Source organism: Ursus maritimus, unplaced genomic scaffold, assembly GCF_017311325.1.
Source record: "Ursus maritimus isolate PB19 unplaced genomic scaffold, ASM1731132v1 scaffold_25, whole genome shotgun sequence".
In the NCBI taxonomy this organism is placed as follows: Eukaryota; Metazoa; Chordata; class Mammalia; order Carnivora; family Ursidae; genus Ursus; species Ursus maritimus.
Genome location: NW_024425008.1, coordinates 31,898,658 through 31,917,523, shown reverse-complemented (window position 1 = coordinate 31,917,523; position 18,866 = coordinate 31,898,658). Strand labels below are relative to the sequence as shown.

The 18,866-nt window shown below is 35.9% G+C and overlaps 1 protein-coding gene across 13 annotated transcripts in view; it reads left to right on the top strand.

Moving 5' to 3' along the window:
• The window catches only part of PALS1 (protein associated with LIN7 1, MAGUK family member), a 74,571-nt gene extending 57,066 nt beyond the window's left edge, over positions 1-17,505 (top strand). For all 13 annotated transcript variants that reach the window (XM_040641753.1, XM_040641762.1, XM_040641756.1 and 10 more), the window contains 7 exons: positions 2,770-2,953; positions 4,691-4,762; positions 5,320-5,391; positions 7,839-8,006; positions 8,689-8,891; positions 9,687-9,797; positions 14,685-17,505. In XM_040641753.1, the coding sequence (XP_040497687.1) occupies positions 2,770-2,953; positions 4,691-4,762; positions 5,320-5,391; positions 7,839-8,006; positions 8,689-8,891; positions 9,687-9,797; positions 14,685-14,861 (987 nt within the window). In that variant the 3' untranslated portion in view covers positions 14,862-17,505. The remainder of the gene's footprint in view (positions 1-2,769; positions 2,954-4,690; positions 4,763-5,319; positions 5,392-7,838; positions 8,007-8,688; positions 8,892-9,686; positions 9,798-14,684) is intronic.
• The last annotated feature ends 1,361 nt before the right edge of the window (positions 17,506-18,866 follow it).

The window sequence follows — 18,866 nt, the reverse complement described above, 5'->3', positions numbered from 1 at the left end:
TTTTTTTTTTTTTTTTTTTTAAGATTTTATTCATTTATTTGACAGAGGCAGCGAGATAGGGAACACAAGCAGGGGGAGTGGGAGAGGGAGAAGCAGGCTTCCTGCTGAGCAGGGAGCCTGATGCGGGGCTCAATCCTAGAATGCTGAGATCATGACCTGAGCCGAAGGCAGGCACTTAACGACTGAGCCACCCAGGCGCCCCAAGAATTTAGTATTTTGATAAACATTCCTGGCAGGTGATCTGAGCAGAACACTTTGGAAATGTGCTGGGTATTGCTTTTAGAAAGTTATTTGATAAAATAATCAGGTGACCAAGTTAGTCTGATTTCACAGATCTCTAAAACCCTGATAACAAAAATGATCTCTTCACCACCTTAAATAATCCCTGTAATTCCATATTTAGATTTCCAAGACTTTTTGGCTAAAAAGCAACAACTTAAGCAGATTTTGGAAGCATTGATTGACAGAGATGATAAGCAGAAGTTTTTTTGATAATCCTACATATTAGGTACTTCTAGACTATGCTGCATCTTATGTCAAGATTACAAAATTGTATGTATATCTCTGTAACCAGTCTCTCAACTGTGTTTTGATTCTCTGCTACCTTTGTATAACTGTCTAAAATTCACTTTTGGTTTTACTTGGCAAATTTTCAAGATTTTAATCAAAACTCTGTTTTCACATCAAGAACAAGGCTTGTTACGGCACTCTATAATTGGAGTGCAGCAGAACACTGTCAAAATGAATGAGGTCTCTTTTTAAAAAAAAATGTATTTATTCATTTGAGAGAGAGAGAGCACAAGCAGGGGGAGCAGCAGGCAGAGGGAGAAGCAGGCTCCCCGCTAAGCCGGGAGCCAAAAGCAGGGATTGATCCCAGGACTCTGGGATCATGACCTGAGCCCAAGGCGTCTAACCGACTGAGCCACCCAGGTGCCCCTGAATGAGGTCTCTTAGCCATATTTAACCCAAGAGTGAATACTGTGTGATTCTATTTGTATGAAGTAAAATACCGGGGAAAGTAATCTATGCTTCCCAGGAATCAGGATGATGTTTACCCTTGGAGGACGGTAGGGTGGTTAGTGACTGAAGGGGGCCTGAGGCAGGGCTTCTGTGGTGCTGGTGATATTCTGGGTCTTGATATGGGTGCTGGTTATGCAGGTATGTTTCATTTGTGAAAATTCATTGAGCCACACACTTACGATTGTGTGTACTCTTGAACTTACGGAGTACTTCCGTGAAAAGCTACCCCCCAAAACAGACTAGCATGTAAATTCTACATTTTTAACTGGATCATTAAATTGCTTTACCTCAGTGTTGTTATTTGTATATATTAGGACTTAAGATTTCCTCATTTCCTCTTTATAGTAGTTAGTAATATATTTTTCTGAAATTATAAAAATACTTATTTAATGATACTCTCAAGCATAATTTCTGAAAGAGGCTGTTGCTTTCATGAGAATTCTTGCTTATACCTCATTATGAAGGGATATCTATCTATCTATCTATCTATCTATATCTTTATCACTTAGAAAGTATTTTATCAAATTTCATATTCATCATCATTGATTGAGAATAGTCAATTTTGTGTTTTAGGAGCTGAAAAAAGATACCGTCTTCTCATAAAACAGCTTTTGAGGCAGACCAGTTGTTATCTTTATGATAGGTGGCCTCAGTTATGGCAAGGGTAAAAGGCTTAGTTAAGGAAAGACAAATAACAATTGGATAGAAAAGGACTCTGAATTATAAAATTCTTCGGATGTTAATCAGTTGCTTGGCTCATTGAGCTGCAATTTAACCCATACGGGGTGGAAACAGTCATTGCATACAGGTGTTGGATTTCATTAGACAAAAACGGACTGCTGATTTTGGAAATGCCACATAGCACTTTACCAGGTGGGATGAAAATTACAGATGGATAAGTTAAAGAGAATATTAATATTCCTTTATAACTTCTTAGAATTAAGATGACTTTATTATATCTTATGGAGGTATATTGAAGGAAAGACTATAGGCAATAACTTAGCTTTCAAGAAGATTCATGTGAATTCTCACCTTTAATGCTATAAGTCTAACACATTTTTGATAAGCAAAAATACATTGTTAGCAAAAATTACAACTTGTACCACTAGTTAAATTTCAAAGCCTACAAATAGAATGCAACAGGAATTTATTATAAATTTGATTTAGATGATTTTAGCAGTTTGGGGTGTGATTGTTTATGAACCCAAACATCCCTTTGAAAGAAACACAGAGAACTCGAAGGCACAGTTACACTGACCGTGTATTCAAGAAAGGATGACGGCACCCGGGAAACTGACACTCTCCTATGAAGGTGACAGATGCAGTGAGGTTTAGTCTACCTTTCTGGGTGGTTGTGGTTTAGAAATTACATACCTTGTTGCAGAGTTACTGTTTTCAAAGGTCAGGAATGGCAGGTGAAGGGGTCTCAGTTAGTTCCCTCCTGCTTCTCTCAAGCCTTTGAGGCCCCTTAGCACTTCAGGCTTGCTAATGGCTAACAGTGCAATGCTCTGCGTACTCTTATATGGTTTTTTACTCTTGTACATGTTTGCAGTCAACAGAGAGATGAACTTAATTAAAGAAAACAGAGAAGCCTGAGAAAACACTGCTGTTACTTAACTAAACCTCCCTGCTTTCAACTCATAATTACTTTACACTAATGAAAAATTGTAACATTTTAATGTTTTTGCTGAATATTTTGTGTTATTTCATCATTACTGTTGCTTTGATTTTACCCTTTTTATCTTTTAGATCCATGTGAAAGCTCATTTTGATTATGACCCCTCAGATGACCCTTATGTCCCATGTCGAGAATTAGGTCTATCTTTTCAAAAAGGGGATATACTTCATGTCATCAGTCAAGAAGATCCAAATTGGTGGCAAGCCTACAGGGAAGGGGACGAAGATAATCAGCCTCTAGCTGGGCTCGTTCCAGGTAAAAGACAATATAGTGGAACATATTTAAAAGAACATTTAAAATACAAGCCTTCACAGAGGAAAAAACTCACTTTTTTGTGTCTTTTTTAAAAAATGATGTAATTACTTTTGCATGCAGTTGGGTCTTTGTATTAATAAGATCACTGAAAGCCACAAATCCTCTGTTTTAAAACCCAACAGCTAAAAACAAATTCTGCCTATGCTCAGTTATATTTCAGAGAATGAGGAATGGGTTTCTTACATTAACTTTAGAGGATGATGCTATACCCTTGCTTCTTCACAGGAACAGACATGGGACATTCCTCTAGAAGCCCTGGAGTATTGAGTAGCCAGTATGTTCTACTTAGTGCTTGTACCAGATATCAGTTTGATATCTTCTCATCATGCCAGCCTTAGCCCATAAATATTTAGAACTAGAGTATATTGACTGACTATACTGAGTTTCTGAAAGATGTGTCAAGGAGATTTGGGTGATATCATTTGTAAGTCTTTTTATAGGACAAATAAATGGATCCACCTTAGTTTGAGTTAGATGATGGTTTTAAGTGTTAGAAGATTTAAGAGGTCATGTTGTCCACCTCCCTGCATATTGTCCACCTCCCTGCCATTACAACAGTCTACATACGTATGTACTATAAAAATGTGCCATAGAAGTACATGACTATACTGTTTTTAAAATTTTAATATGTATACTGATCAAAATCATTTTGTTCCTTATTTTTTTTCTGAATCTGTCAAAATCAGATACTTACCTAAAAAAGTTTTTTTACTTATTTTTAAATTTTAATGCTTTTAAAATTTCCCCTCTCATTATAGTTATTTGTTTTTACCTCATTATAGTTATTTGTTTTTACTAGGAATGCAATCTGTATAGCTCCTAAAGATAACCTGGTTATCTTTAATACTTCTTATGTGTACCAAACTCAGTATTGTTTTTGCTTGTGCTCTTATGAAATGCACTAAGTTCTACAGATTATCCCAACATATATGGAATTTGCTTATTGATTTCAAAGAATCCTTGGCTCGAAACAAAAAGAACTGATATAAAAATTTTAAAAGTAGAATTCTAATCCAGATTTTCTAAGTAAAACCACTTTTATCCTCCAGAAAAAATACATTTGATTTTAAGGTAGATGTCTGAAAAGAAGATGAATATCAAAAACTTTGAAAGCCTCCTACATTAAAATCTTAATTCTGAGAGGAAAAATTTTTGTGTTTCTCATTTATTTATATCATTGGTAGCTTAATGGAAATAAAAAAATCATTAAAACATACACATACATACGAAGAAAAAGGGATTGAGTGGTATCATAAAATCAGAAAGTGATGAATGTTCACGTATTTTTTTGTAAAGTTAACTCCTGGAATTAATTTGTTCGATTTGAGGTAATTCTAAATGATCCAGAAGCAGGATCCAGCATAGTACTTTCCACATAGTAAGTGCACAGTGGAAAGCTTTGTAAAAATTGAACTATTACATTTTCTAACACTAGTTTATTACTTTTCTAATAGATGATATATACGTGTCTTAGGATTGGTTGATAGTGAGGTTGAAACTTAGTACTTTAAACATTTGGAGGCTTATAAACATAGCTGACATACTCTCATATGGTGGCAGAAAGATTTAAAGGGGAATGTAAGTGAAGAATTACTTCTGGTATTTTCCCCTTGATTAAAAAACAAAAAACTTATATTCTTTTGTCTTGAACTTTACTCTTTTCTTTCTGCTGTTAAGGGAAAAGCTTTCAGCAGCAAAGGGAAGCCATGAAGCAAACCATAGAAGAAGACAAGGAGCCAGAAAAATCAGGTTGGACACTTATTTTGTCATTAATGAAAGGTTTCTTGGGTCTCCATCTGGAACTGTGTTTAAATTTACATATCAGGGAGTGCCTGGGTGGCTCAGTCGCTTAGGTAGGCAACTCTTGATTTCAGCTTAGGTCATGATCTCAGGGTCGTGGGATCGAGCCCCGCATTGGGCTTCTCACTCACTGGGGAGTCTGCTTGAAGATTCTCTCTTTCTTTCTGCCCCTCTCCTTACTCGTGCTGGCTCGCTCGCTCTCAAATAAATTCTTTTAAAAAATTTACATATCAGAATTGTCAAAAAAGATATATTCATGGTAAGAGAGGCAAATGATTATCTTAGAACTCTAAAGAAAGGACAGGATTTAAGTATTAAAGGTCATCTGTAATGTGAGACTAATGGAAAATTATAACTATTTCCTTGAAAAATAGTTCTGCACAACAATATGATATGCGTTTATAAATTTAAATGGAAAATTGTGTGAGTTCTTCAATTTGAAATATGTAGCTTTGTTCAAGGAAACAAGTACCACGTTTACAGTTATGCTTTTAATTGTTCAACAGGAAAACTATGGTGTGCAAAGAAGAATAAAAAGAAGAGGAAAAAGGTTTTATATAATGCCAATAAAAATGATGGTGAGTTCAAGCACCTGAATGGCTCGGTCAGTTGGGCATCCAACTCTTGATTTCGGCTCAGGTCATGATATCAGGGTTGTGAGATTGAGCCCCGAGTTGGGCGCCACACTGGGCGTGGAGCCTGCTTAAGATTCTCTCTCTCCCTCTCCCTCTGCTCCTCTCCTCCCCCCCCCCCCGCCAAAATGATAGTGGGTTCTCTTAGATATAGCTGGATTTATATCTGAAAGAGGTCTGTATCTAACACTTGAAAGAAATTAAACTACTATTTTTAGGGAATTATATTTCTAGTCCTGTTTTGCTTCTTAATGTAACGTTAATGTAACATGCTTACGAAAGTCATTTCGCAGAAATTATTTTCTTTTGGAATTCTATGAATAATGCAGTGTTTTGAATTTAGAGAAAAACTGGCATAAACATTAAAGTACAGTTAAGCATTATATAGTGTTATATTGATTTTTCCTTAAATTCTTTGTGAAATTAATACATGCCTGTAACAAAATCTAACAATATAGTTTAAGTAAAAATGAGTATTTTATCTACAATAACTCGTATCACTGAGGCAACCCATTCGACAGAACCTGCTACCTGCTGACTGAGTCAGGTGCATAGAGTTTTTTGTTTTATTACTAAAATTTAAAAAATTTTTAAGTGTAGTGTCTCTTCATATCAAAGATAACACAGGGCTTGTATTCCCAAGTGACAGCAGTCTGCTGGACCTGAGTGATTACTGTTGTCTCTCTGTTAGGCACCTACTATCTTAGTTCAACAGTTTCCACCACATCCAGTTTTTATAAACTCAACCTGATTTTACTGCTTTTCATTATGTTCTTGGTTGGTCCTTATGTGCATTAGAATTTGCCTACCCCTGCTTTGGTTCTTGTCAGAAAGAACCCAAATAAATAAAGCAAAGGCACTCCTTAACTTCTTACACAATTTATAAGGCTTATTCTGTGAGTGCCTTCGGATATTTTTTTTAGGCAGCTTAAATTAAACATGAAAATAAAATGTTACAGATTATTGAAAAATCCCATTTAAAACTAAATCTGAGATTCGATATACTTTGTTTCCAAAATAAACATCCTTAATACTAATTGAAACATTGCATAGCTAAGATTTATTGAATTTTTCATCCTTTCCTCTGTATTTGGGTAAGTGATTAGTATCTGTTTCTTCATCCTTTGAAATACACTAAATTGGTTCTGCTCTAATAGTTATTATACTATAGAAAACCTGCAAATCTGAAGCTTACAGATTTATAACTAAGTCTTTATAAATAAAAATACTGCCACAATCTGATTGTACAGGTTACAAGAAAGAACTCTGATTTTTCAGAGGGCAAAGCATTTTGGGAAGGGCAGGAATTATATTTCTATTCATAATGGTGTCATCATAATATTTTTTATTAATAATAACTATCATTTATAGTAACCATTCTCTTCCAGGGGCAGTAACTATATGCTTTAGATACCTTCATCCATTTAGGTCTCACAATAAATTCCTTGAGATTATAGATTAATAAATTGAAGGTCAGATATTAAAGATCTGCTTAAGTTCTTAAAGCTAATATAGAGCTAGAATTTAGACAAATACAGTTTGAGTTCCTACTCTGTGCTCTGTGCTAAGCACTGGCAAGACTAAGATGATTGCCTGCCCCCGTGGAACTTACAGCTGAGTGTGACTATACATCTGGAGCTCTTTCCTAGTCAGGGGAAGTAATACGAGTGGGAAGATGGCAGGCTGCTCGTTGTCTGCCTTTGTTTCTTACCACTCGACAGCTCTGATTTCACCTGGATTATGGGCTTTTTCAGGAAGGTTATTCCACCTACCACAACTTAAACTTCTTGAATCATGACCTCGGGTTAGTATTAGTATTCCAAGTTCAGATAGCACAAACTGTTTTCAGGTTCTATAACCACGGAAAAGTGTTCATACTTTCTCTGATAAACACTAGTGTGTAGCTACTATTTTAAATATTGTCTATGCCAGGTATTGTGCTTAGCATATATACTGTGTCTGATCCTTAAACCAACCCTCTAAGTGTAGTATTAGAATCCCCGTTTTACAAAAATGACAGACCATATTCTCATTACTTCATCCCCTGGTGCCCGACCCTCTCTCAAAGTATGGGCTGCAAACTAGCTATTTTACAGTAAAAGCAGTACAAGTAGTTTTGTTGTATTAAAACATTCAAACTATGAAAAAAGAGAAGCAATAAACACTTCTAGAAGGATTAATATATTGTCTGATTTATTTTCATAGTATTGGGAAGTATATATTGACATTGGAAAATATTCATATAATCCTTCCCAGTTATTACTTATCTTGATCCAAAAAGTTAAACATTTTTAATAATAAATTGTGTTTCTTTCCAATTATTTTAGAAGATCTGTATCTTTATTACATGGTAATAATTCTATCTGAAGGGCTTAACTTTTTCTTTTTTAAAGATTATGACAATGAAGAGATCTTAACTTATGAGGAAATGTCACTTTATCATCAGCCAGCAAATAGGAAAAGACCTATCATTTTGATTGGTCCGCAGAACTGTGGCCAGAATGATTTGCGTCAGAGGCTCATGAACAAAGAAAAAGACCGCTTTGCATCTGCAGTTCCTCGTAAGTTTGGATGCATTCCCATTTTCCTGTGCTTTTCAGTTTACCTAACTGGACCTAACTGGAGAGAAATTTTTCATCCAATTCATGAAAACAGTTTTGCCTAGGAAAGAGAAACTTTGCTTTAATAAAATCTTTTGAGAATTTGTAACTCAAGGTAGTCATTACTGAGAAACTTCAGTTTTTCCTGTGGTACTAATTATTTTCTAAATGAATTTCAATTTGGGCTTCTTAAAATTCCCTGTTCAATATAGAATCAGTTCCTGATTTTTTAAACTGATGCAGAAAATAGAAATTTAGACCTAATCTCTGAACACAGAAGTTCTGTTTAGATTATATAATACCTGGGGGGGTGGGAGGGTTAAAAAAAAACCTTGTGGAAATAAACTTTAGGAAAAGATGAGTGGCAGTGTTTTAAATGTGAGAAGTAATTTAAAGTTAAGCATAAAATGTGTTAAGGCAATTAAATATAACTATTAAGATACTAAAACCACATTTTTGTTCATTTCTCAGTCTAGAAATAAAATCAATCAGTATTAAACACAAGGGCTCATAAGATTTCCTCAGTTCATCTTTTTACATTTCGTCTGTATTACAAAATTGAAAATTTCCCTGACTAGCAGAATTATCCCCCCAGCTTAGTCTGATCCATGCCAGTTAATTTTACCTCATTTTGTTTGCCTAGATACAACTCGGAGTAGGCGAGACCACGAAGTAGCTGGTAGAGATTACCACTTTGTTTCACGGCAAGCATTTGAGGCAGACATAGCAGCTGGAAAGTTCATTGAACATGGTGAATTTGAGAAAAATCTGTATGGAACCAGCATAGATTCAGTACGGCAAGTGATCAACTCTGGCAAAATATGTCTTTTAAGTCTTCGTACCCAGGTAAATAAAGTTCGCATACATTTCTTTCCCCACTGATCCTCTGTGTTTTAGTGGACAAAAGAGCTCAGTCTCTATTTCAATTATAAACACCTGATTTAAGAAAAGTATAATTATTTTTACTAAATGTTACCTTCAGAATTCCTTATATTACTTGGGCTAACATATTTATCAAAGAACTTGGAGCCGTTAAGCACGTTGTCTTAATAATGTTTTTAGATAGAAAAGGGCATGTTCCTGTAATCCCTGTTTGGTAGAGTGCTTCGGTTTAGGAACACACAGTCACACAATGGCAAAGGCAGGCTCAAAACCAGTCCCCTAATTGAAACAGTCTGCTTTTTCTTGGGTGTACTTTTCCAGAACTTCTTTTTGTATGTGTGTGGAGTTTCTCTTTCTATTCTGGTTGCGTTTAGACCCTGGCACATGGTAAAATTACTGCTTATTTCTCTTTCCTCCAAAATGGATTTTGAATGTGGTTACTTATAATCTTTATGTGATCTTATTAGAAGATATTTTAGCATCACAGTTGTAGACTTTCAGGGTCATTCATTTTTATTTCATTATATAAACAGGGCAAGCTAATTTGTGCGTGTGTGTTCCAGGTACACAATATATTCTTACAGTGAATGGTAGGATCTGGAAATACTGTGAATTGTTTGTTACAAAGATGTTTGGAAACACTAACAGACGATATTCTTTTTTTTAAATGATATTATTCCAAGTATATTATTGGGAAGTAGTTAAATAATGAAAATTACTGTAAATATCCAAAAATATCTTTTTTTTTTTTTTTAATAGTCCTTGAAGACTCTCCGGAATTCAGACTTGAAACCATATATTATCTTCATTGCACCTCCTTCACAAGAAAGACTTCGAGCGTTGTTGGCAAAGGAGGGCAAGAATCCAAAGGTAAAGTTATAGCGTTGTACTGTTTCATAGAAAGTTAACATGAAACAGTCATGACCTAACATGTCACAGTGCTTAAAAGCTATATCAGCTTGAGCTTTCAAACTGATTATTCTTCCTGCCATTATCACTTTCCCCAAAATTACTGTTGTTGCCTCTGGCTGGACTGTGGCAGCTCTCCAAAGCAGGGGCCTTCTCTTTTTCTCCACACATTCCCTGTTGCTGCCCCAAATGTATGGTTACCTTTGGCATTCCTTAAAACATCCTTAATCTTCTTCACATGCATCTGTGTTATTTCCAACAGGAATTATATAACCCCCTGCCCTCTACCCCCAAGAAAAAACTTCTCCACAGATTCTTAGGAATTACCCACTTTTCTCTGCAGATATTCTGCATATGTGGGGGGCCAGAGTTGGGTGCTCTTGCTTTTCTCTGATTGAAATTTATGTTCTGTTTGTCCTCTCCCTTTGGTCTTCTCACATGATCTGAAATGGTAAATTTTTTAAAATTATTTGAGATGCTGGACATGGTTGAGGGTGGTTCACATTTTACTAAACATTAATAATAAAGTTACATTAATGTGTTAATCTGAAAGCATTGACTTTAAATGTGTGAAATGAAAACTGTCAAGTGACTTAATATATCAAAGTAACAAATACTTTTCCTTGTTTTTTGCTCATTTCTTAAATACTTCCGTTGTACAGAGGAATCATTCAGTTCTCCTTATTTCATTTTCTCTCTCTAAATCTCCTTAAAAGCTGTAAATACACATCGTAACACTCTTCTTTGTAAGATCCTTAAAAGTCATTAAAAACATAATATCACTCCTTTCCCATGATTCTTGACTGTACACCATTGCCACCAACCCTCTTTCTTCCTCCCCAAAATCTTTTTCCATTCTCAGTCTACTTATATTTCTTATTCAATCTAAATGTGAAGGTTGTATTTTTCAGTGTCTTAGGCTATAGACAGTCAAGAATTTTCCCATCCTACATGATGAGCGTAATTCTGGTTGCTTTGTTTAGTCTAACTAGGTCAGCTGGTTAAAGGAGCATTCACCCCTTTTCCATGTTTGCAACACAATCGTAAGTTCATAAATTAGTGGAGTCAGAGAATCTGCTGTTCTTAGCACTTGGGATGCCAAAAAAAAAAAAAATGAGACATGGTCACTGGCTGTTTTTGAGGGGGATTACAATAAAGAAAACAAAACTAATACTCTGTGAAACTCAGCACCCAGTAACTACTTTGGTAGACAGAAATACCATGTTTGTTTAAGGAAAAGGATGGACCACAGTAGACTTCCTCCTATTTGTTCAGCCTAATTTTTCTGTTTTCTAATATGCACACTTACTTTTTGCTATGTTTTTCTTCTCCAAGGATTCAGTATCATGCAAGGGCTATATACCATTCCAAAGCATGTTAGGCAACTTTCTTTGGGTTGGTGGTCTCAGGTAGGGTTCTCATGGGATTATTTATCCTAGTACTTATTTTGAATTAGCTATCCCAAATTGAGTAAGGTCTAGAAAGATACCAGTTATGCATATTTTTAAAGGAAGAACTTAATCAGTACCAAAACGTTTTAACACTTTACAGTATGCTTGATTTTCTAATGAAGCATAATTTTTAAAAATTAACTTCATTGAAATTATTTTATATACAATAAAATGCATGCGTTTTATTTGTATAATTCAGTGGGTTTTGGCAAAATGTGTACCTGTGTCCCTGCCATGCCAGTTGACGTTTAGAACATTTTCGTCACTCTAGAAAATTCTCTCGTGCTTCTTTCGAGTTAATACCCCTCCATTCTTCCCTAGGCAGCCACTAACTTGCTTTCTGTCACCATAGATTTATTTTGTCTGTTCTAGAAGTTCATATAAATGGAACCAGAGCGTTTAAGTTTGCATCTGGCTTTTGATCAGCATAATGTTTGAGATTCATCAGTGTTGCGTCTAACAGTAGTTCCTACCTTCGTATTGCTGAGTGGTATACCATGAGCTAAATATATCACACTATATTCATCAGTTAAAAATTATTTGGGTTGTTTCCAATTTTGAGCTGGTGTGATTAAAGTAGCTCTAAACATTCATAATCTTTTGGTGGACATCTATGTTTTTGTTTCTCTTGAATTGCTGGATCAAATGGTAAGTGTATATTTTAACTGTATAAAGCTGCCAAACTGTTTTAAATCAGTTTGCTTCCATTTGTTCCCATTTTGGTGCTTTTGTTGGTTTGTTAACAATTTTTGCCATTCTAGTAAGTGCGAAGTGTTATCATTAAGGTTTTCATTTGCATTTGCCTAATGACTAATGATAGTGTCTTTTCATGTAGTTATTTAGGCATATTCTTTTGTGAAATGTTTTTTTTTTTTAATTGGGTTATTTTCTTACGGAGTTGTAAAAATTCTTATATATACTGGATATTTAACTATTTTCTCAAAATTTATCTTTTTTAATGTTTTGAAGATCAGAAGTGTTTAATTTTAAAGAAGCATACTCTATTTTTCTTACAGTTAATGATTTTTGTGTACAGTCTAAAATAATTTGCGTGCTCCAAGTTAAAGATTTTATCCCATGTTTTCTTATAAAACTTTTCTTGTGTTAGCTTTTACTTTTAGGTCTGTAATCTTTCAAACTAATCTTTGTTTCATTGTGAAGTAAGGGTGGTGGTTGGTTTGGTGTCTTTTGTTTTTGTTTTGTTTTTTAACACATGGATAGTCTGTTCCTCTAGCATCATTTCTTGAAAAAGACGATCCGTTTTCCCACTGAATTACATTGGCACCTTTTTAAAAAAATGACCTGGCCAAATATATAGCAGGATGCAGGGTGGGGATTATTTCTGGAGTCTATCCTGTATTTATGGTAATATCACAGTCTTGATTACTGCAGCTATAATATTACAGGTCTCAAAAAGTCATTTTAAAAAGGCATGAAGTACTCATACATGGTTACAACATGGATCAACCTTGCAAATGCTGTAAGTGAAAGAAGCCAGTCACAAAAGACCATATATTGTATGATTTCATTTTATGGGATGTCTGGAATAGGCAAATCTATAGGGACCTAAAGTAGATTAGTGGTTCCCTGGGGCTGGGGATTGGGAGAAAATAGGGAGTGGCTGCCTTTCAAAAATGTTTCAGCCTTATTTTATGACACAGCATCAGTTCTATCTGGGTGCATGTTCCGTGCACACCCGTTAAGAGTGTATAGAGGGTGGTGTATCTTATTGCCTTTTTATTCCACTTATGTTTCCTCTCCTTTAGTATTTCCAGTAGTGCTTTTTATCACTCATACAGAAGTGTTGAACAAAAACAAGTCCTCAATTTTAACTCCGTGAAATTGTGCTAATCAGGAAAGGGATGGTGTTCCTCACTGGATGCAGAATGTAAATAATCAGTTAATCTGATTGTACTCTGAATCTCTCTGCTAGAATGGGGGCCTGAGAGTGGTAAACTGATAGTATGAACTGTTACAACAGTCAGTTTTGACTATTGGCCAATTTTTTCAGTCCAAAACTTTTTGAGCAAAAACATTTTATTTCATCTTAGTCATGAATTATAATTTTGAAAAATAAAACCTAAATTAAAAGAAAGTAAATGGTATAAGTCATTTTGGCAAAAGACAAAATAATGCCTTAAATTTGAAAAAGAAAAACTAGGTGGATTGGTTATTTATGTGAATCTATGTGAGATGTAGGGCTTTTACTTTTCAACTCTAGCACCACAAAGTTTAGGTTCTGTTTTGACTTCTGGAATGTTCTTTCAATAATCTTGAGATTTGAGTAGACCTAAGTTTTAGCAAGAATGTTAGTGTGTTTAGTTATAATGGTGTAATGGAGTCCCCTAGGAAACAAAGGATTCTGTGTATCACAGCCAGATGCACAACATTCCAGAATGAAAATTAGCCACACAAGAAACTGCCTCAGGACAAGCTGGAGCTGTCATATTTTTAGTATGTTTTCCTGTTACAGAAGTTCAACCAGTTGAATAAGTTGTTTTGTGTTGTGCGTCCAATACAGTACTGGTGTGTGACTTTTATATCTGAGATATTTGGACTTGAGTTAGTTCTCTTCATTGATGGGTGATTTGGGGGCAGTTTTATTTTCTTGAACACATGTGCCTGGTATCAGAGGGTTCTGCGTCAGTTTCACACCCTGCCTTACCACCTGCTCGTCTATTACGTGAAACAGCCCTTTCCTTTACCCAGTGTTTTAAAGTAGCCTGCTCTGTATCATTTCCCAAACTCTTTTTAGGATACTTTTTTGCATCTTTAAAGACCTCCTTCATGTACTGAAAACAGAGAAGCAGTTTAAGCCAAGTAATTCCCCCAGAATATTAGATTATTAAATCTTGGGTTGACCAGCAGCATTTTCATAGAAAGATACCCATTCTATTGATCCTTTTCTTTTCCCATAATGTTTACCCTAACTCTGCAGTAGAGCTAAAGGACAGCGGATCTTTATAAAGCCAAGAGTAGATGACATTTTGGGTCCTGCTAACTTTGCTTCAAACTGAAAGGCTCACTCTGTATTACAAAAGATGTTATTTTTTAGGGAAAGGTTATGATGCTCTGAAATGCTTGAAAACAAATGTTTGTAGGGAATTCTAAGTAAGTCTTTGCTTTTGAAGCCTCTAGTGAGTAAAACAAATAGATGAAAACCTGAGTAGCAGTATACACAGGTTATATTGAGTCCCAGGTGATTCAGTAGGAGTCCTGAAGACACCAGAGCAAAGGAAATCACTGAGACCATGACAGGGTTGAGGAGGAGCTCCTGAAGTGGCATATTTTGAGAGCAAGCAATATAAGGACATGTTTTTTGTTCTCAGTCCTCTCTGACTCACTGTATATTTTGGTAGGGAATGGAATTATCTCAGTTTTTGTCTTCTCTTGACAGCCTGAAGAGTTGAGAGAAATCATTGAGAAGACTAGAGAGATGGAGCAGAACAATGGCCACTACTTTGACACAGCAATTGTGAATTCAGACCTTGATAAAGCCTATCAGGAATTGCTTAGGTTAATTAACAAACTTGATACTGAACCTCAATGGGTGCCGTCCACTTGGCTGAGGTGAGGGGAACATCCATTCTGTGGTATGATTGGACTTGATCTGGCAAACTGCCACCAGGAAGAGAGCCCTGATACTTCAGCAAGACCCTGAGGTGGCAGGCCAAATAAGCTGTAGACCTGTTCTTTGATCTCGAACTAGTGAGAAAATCCCCTTAGGCAATTTGTGCATAGCAGTCTTTTCTCTGGACGTGGCTTTAGAGGTTCTTGCCTCCTCTGGGGATTCTAAATGGAAGCTTTCAACAGGCCATTTCCATTTTATCCATGTAAAAACCTTTTAATTCTGTTTTCACCTAACTAAATCTTTCCTGCCTTGTCCTATTTCCATGAAAAACTTGTCTGTATGTACACAACGGTCCGTGTCTCACACAGTTATAAATATTGATGCTTATTTAACAGTTAACTTAAAGGACTTCATTGGGGGGGGGGGGGACTGTGATTCTGTGTACTGGGCAGGACAGTATTTGGTTAGAAAGCTGGTTTTGTCATCAGAAGTATTTTCCTAAAATGTAAATTTAAAAAAAACAAAAACAGTGCCACTTTGGTCTCAAGCTACTCTGTTAGGCTTGAATTCATTTGTGTGTCTTAATTCTAAAACATTCCGTTAGACCAGTTCTTTAGCTCAGACTTTGTGGATCAGATTTCACAGCACACTCAACTGATTCTGGATCTAAAATATATACAGCATATGCTGATCTTTTTAATTTTCTGAAGTTTTTGCTTAAATTGTCACAAGTGATTCTTATAACCTTGCTTCCTTTCTTTGATCTGCATAGTACAATAGAATGTATAAGGTACACTTTTATGAATGGCAGATGGTCATATAAACTTTTTCCTCATGATGCAAATCGTTTTTCATACGTGAGAGGATATAGCACATTTGACAGTTTTGCATTTTTATATATGAGTACAGTATAATTTCATGACTGTGCCATATAAAACTGGAATTCTGGATGAATATAGCTGCTGTACTGTATACTAATATTTAATAGGTTGACAAATGGTCATTGATAACACTCATTCAGCATTGGAATAAAATTATATCCAAGGGGAAATACTGTTAACAATTGACTTTGAGATCACAAGGAAAGGATGACCTGAAAGTCATTTGAACGTTATAGGAAAAGAACATGGGTTCAGGTTTTTATCCTATCATCAAGTTCTGCCTCTTATGACCAGAATGCAATGGCTTGCTAAATCATAAATGGTTTAAGCTAATGGGATTTTCATACTGTCTATAGAGCTGTAGCTTTAAAATTCAACTTCTGTAACTGGCATGGAAAGTTAATTTGTAGTCTTTTCAAGCCTTTAGGGATGGTGTGATGTGTGTCAAATGACCTCAAATGTGAATGTCTTGATTTCATTTTTATGACTTCAGCTACAGCATTTCCTGTTCCCAAAGCTAAACACTGGAATAACATGGAGTTGTCACTTAATTTAACATAAGCGATTGTTTTTAATGAGTAGTTTGTCTTGTTGTGTATATTTGATTTCTGTGTAATTTTACTTGAACAAATGTAGATAGTTTATGTTGCCTTTTCTGTTCAAATCTGCATGGCCTTGAAGTTGGCTGCAATGTGTCTTATATGGAAATACTTTCAAGTATTTCTTCCTTAGGAAGAAAGTAACATTTCTGGGTCAAGGGAAGGAACGCCATACTGTCTTTTCAGATCTGAAACACTCCAGTTTAGGACAGAGAAATCCAAGGAATATTAACACAATCTTTTTAGTTTTCCAGTTTACTTTCTCTTAAGGAATGAAAGGTAGTCTATGGTAGACAATGGAGTTTTATGAGCTGCTTTTTCATAGCTGACAAGATCTAAAAGGTTTTCAGCCCTAAGATCTAAAAGGTTGGCAGTTTAAGTAGCTGTTTTGCCAATTCCTGAGTTAGCCTGCAGACTGCAGAGCCACACTAGAGCACACATGTGCTTTCACAAGCGAATCCACTACCAAGGCACATGCCATGTCATAGTATACTCTTAGCTGACAAGAGAGATTTGAGGGTCAGTCAAGTCCTGTAGTTCTCTCTTTATCCGCAATGGAAGGAGGATAGAAATGTTTATGTCCCAAACTTTTCTCAGCCTGACATGGATGTGTTGATATTCAACACAGTCCCTAAACAAAGTGAAAACTTAATTGTTGACTTCCTTAAAAAAAAGAAAAAAAAGCCTTGCTATACACCCAGTTGTCCAGCGGCTCCTGCCAGTTCTATTTCCTGCCCTTTGTGGTTCTGACTGGAGACCCAGTCGGGGATAGGTCTTACCCACTTATAAGAATGACAGCAATAGCTAATAAAATGCACGTTAGTTTGCTAAATCTTCATAAGGCAGAACAAATGGAAAAGGATAGTATTCAGAGATTAATCCAGATTTGCTTTATGTGAAAAATGTAATATCTGGATTTTCTTTTTCCTTTTTTCATGGCCTAAGGAATAAGTATTGATAAGGAATAATTTGAATGTAATTTTGTGAATGTGTATGGAAACTATAAACCAGGGATTTAGCCTTAATAAAAGGTAACCTTTGACATCTATTGTTAATCCTTTGTACTCTTACCTTGTATCTGCACTCTTATTTTGAGTTGTCATACTGCACACTGTATTGTAAAAACAAAGTAAAATTATATTTCAAATAAAACCATTGAGTACGTTCTGTGTTTATGTCCTCTGCTATTCAAGATTTTGACTCACCTAACCACTCGGTCTGCAAGTTTTTGCCAGAATAAGTCCACTGGAACTTCCGCATGAAACATAAAATACCTTTTAATTTCTTCTTCATGGTGGGGAAGTGCCCCCTATTGCCACAGATGTAGGTTCTGTTTCCTTGTTTTAAAAAAATTTTATTAAAGATAGATAGCTTAACACTGTGAACGTAAACATTTTCTAGGGAAAAAAATGTATGTAATACTTGGGCAAATTCCACTTATATGCAGCCAAGGATGTGAGGGGACAAAGGCTAGGATGTGAGTAGACAAACACATAACATTCACTTTTCTACTGTACCACTCTAGCTCTCCCAAAGGAGGCAATCATACCAACAAAAAGTGTCACACACACATACACACCTGCTACCCATCTGGCTTTCTATTCCTGATCATTCCCTTCCCCTATGGATCACGTCACCCACACAAATTTGGTTCACTATTTTCTTCTGATTTCTAGTTAACAATATGCTAAAACAATAAAATCATCTGCAGTTTTGAAGGGAGTTTAGCCAAGGCCAATAAAAAAGAGCTTTAAGAAGCCACAGGGGAAATCTAGGTGCTTCTCTGGCCTCAGCGGGTGAAGGTGAACACTGAGTTTACCTAAGTGACAAACCACTAAGTAACCCTGGACTCTCATACCCATTTTTTGCCTCCTACAGAGGCAGTACATACTGCTTAAGAACCAAGGCCTGCATCCCAGCTCTGCTTCTGACCTGACAAAGCCTCAGCTTCCTCATCTGTAAAATGGAGAGAACACTATTTACACCTCACTCTGGTGTTGGGAGAATTAAACGTTAAGCCTTGAAAACTGGAAAACCAAGTGAATTCCTATGTTACCTATCACTACTGAAATTACTTACAGAATAAAACCTCCGATTTAAAACGGGATTTGCCAAAACTCAGCTCCTCCAGGACAGGCCTTAGATCTTACCTTTACCCAAAGTTTTAAATATAGGGGAGGCGAGAAAGGTTAGAAGGGTTTAAAAACAAGAAGGTAGACTGCCTGGATTTAAATCCTGGATTCACCACTTTCTAGCTTTTTGACCTAGGACCAATTACTCCAGCTCCTGGTGCCTTAACATTTTCTTCTGTGAAAGGTGGGATTAAAATAACATGTACGTCTTACGGTTGTTGTGATAATATAAATAAAACAGTTATGTGCCAGGCCCCATTCTAAGACGATTTTGTTGCAGGTACTAAATGTTTCAAAATTACTTGGTACTTTAAAAAGCCTACACTTGTGTTATCAATTGACTTAAATACAATACTCATAAGCCAAGTGTTAACAATTTCACCAAAAACTGTCCCA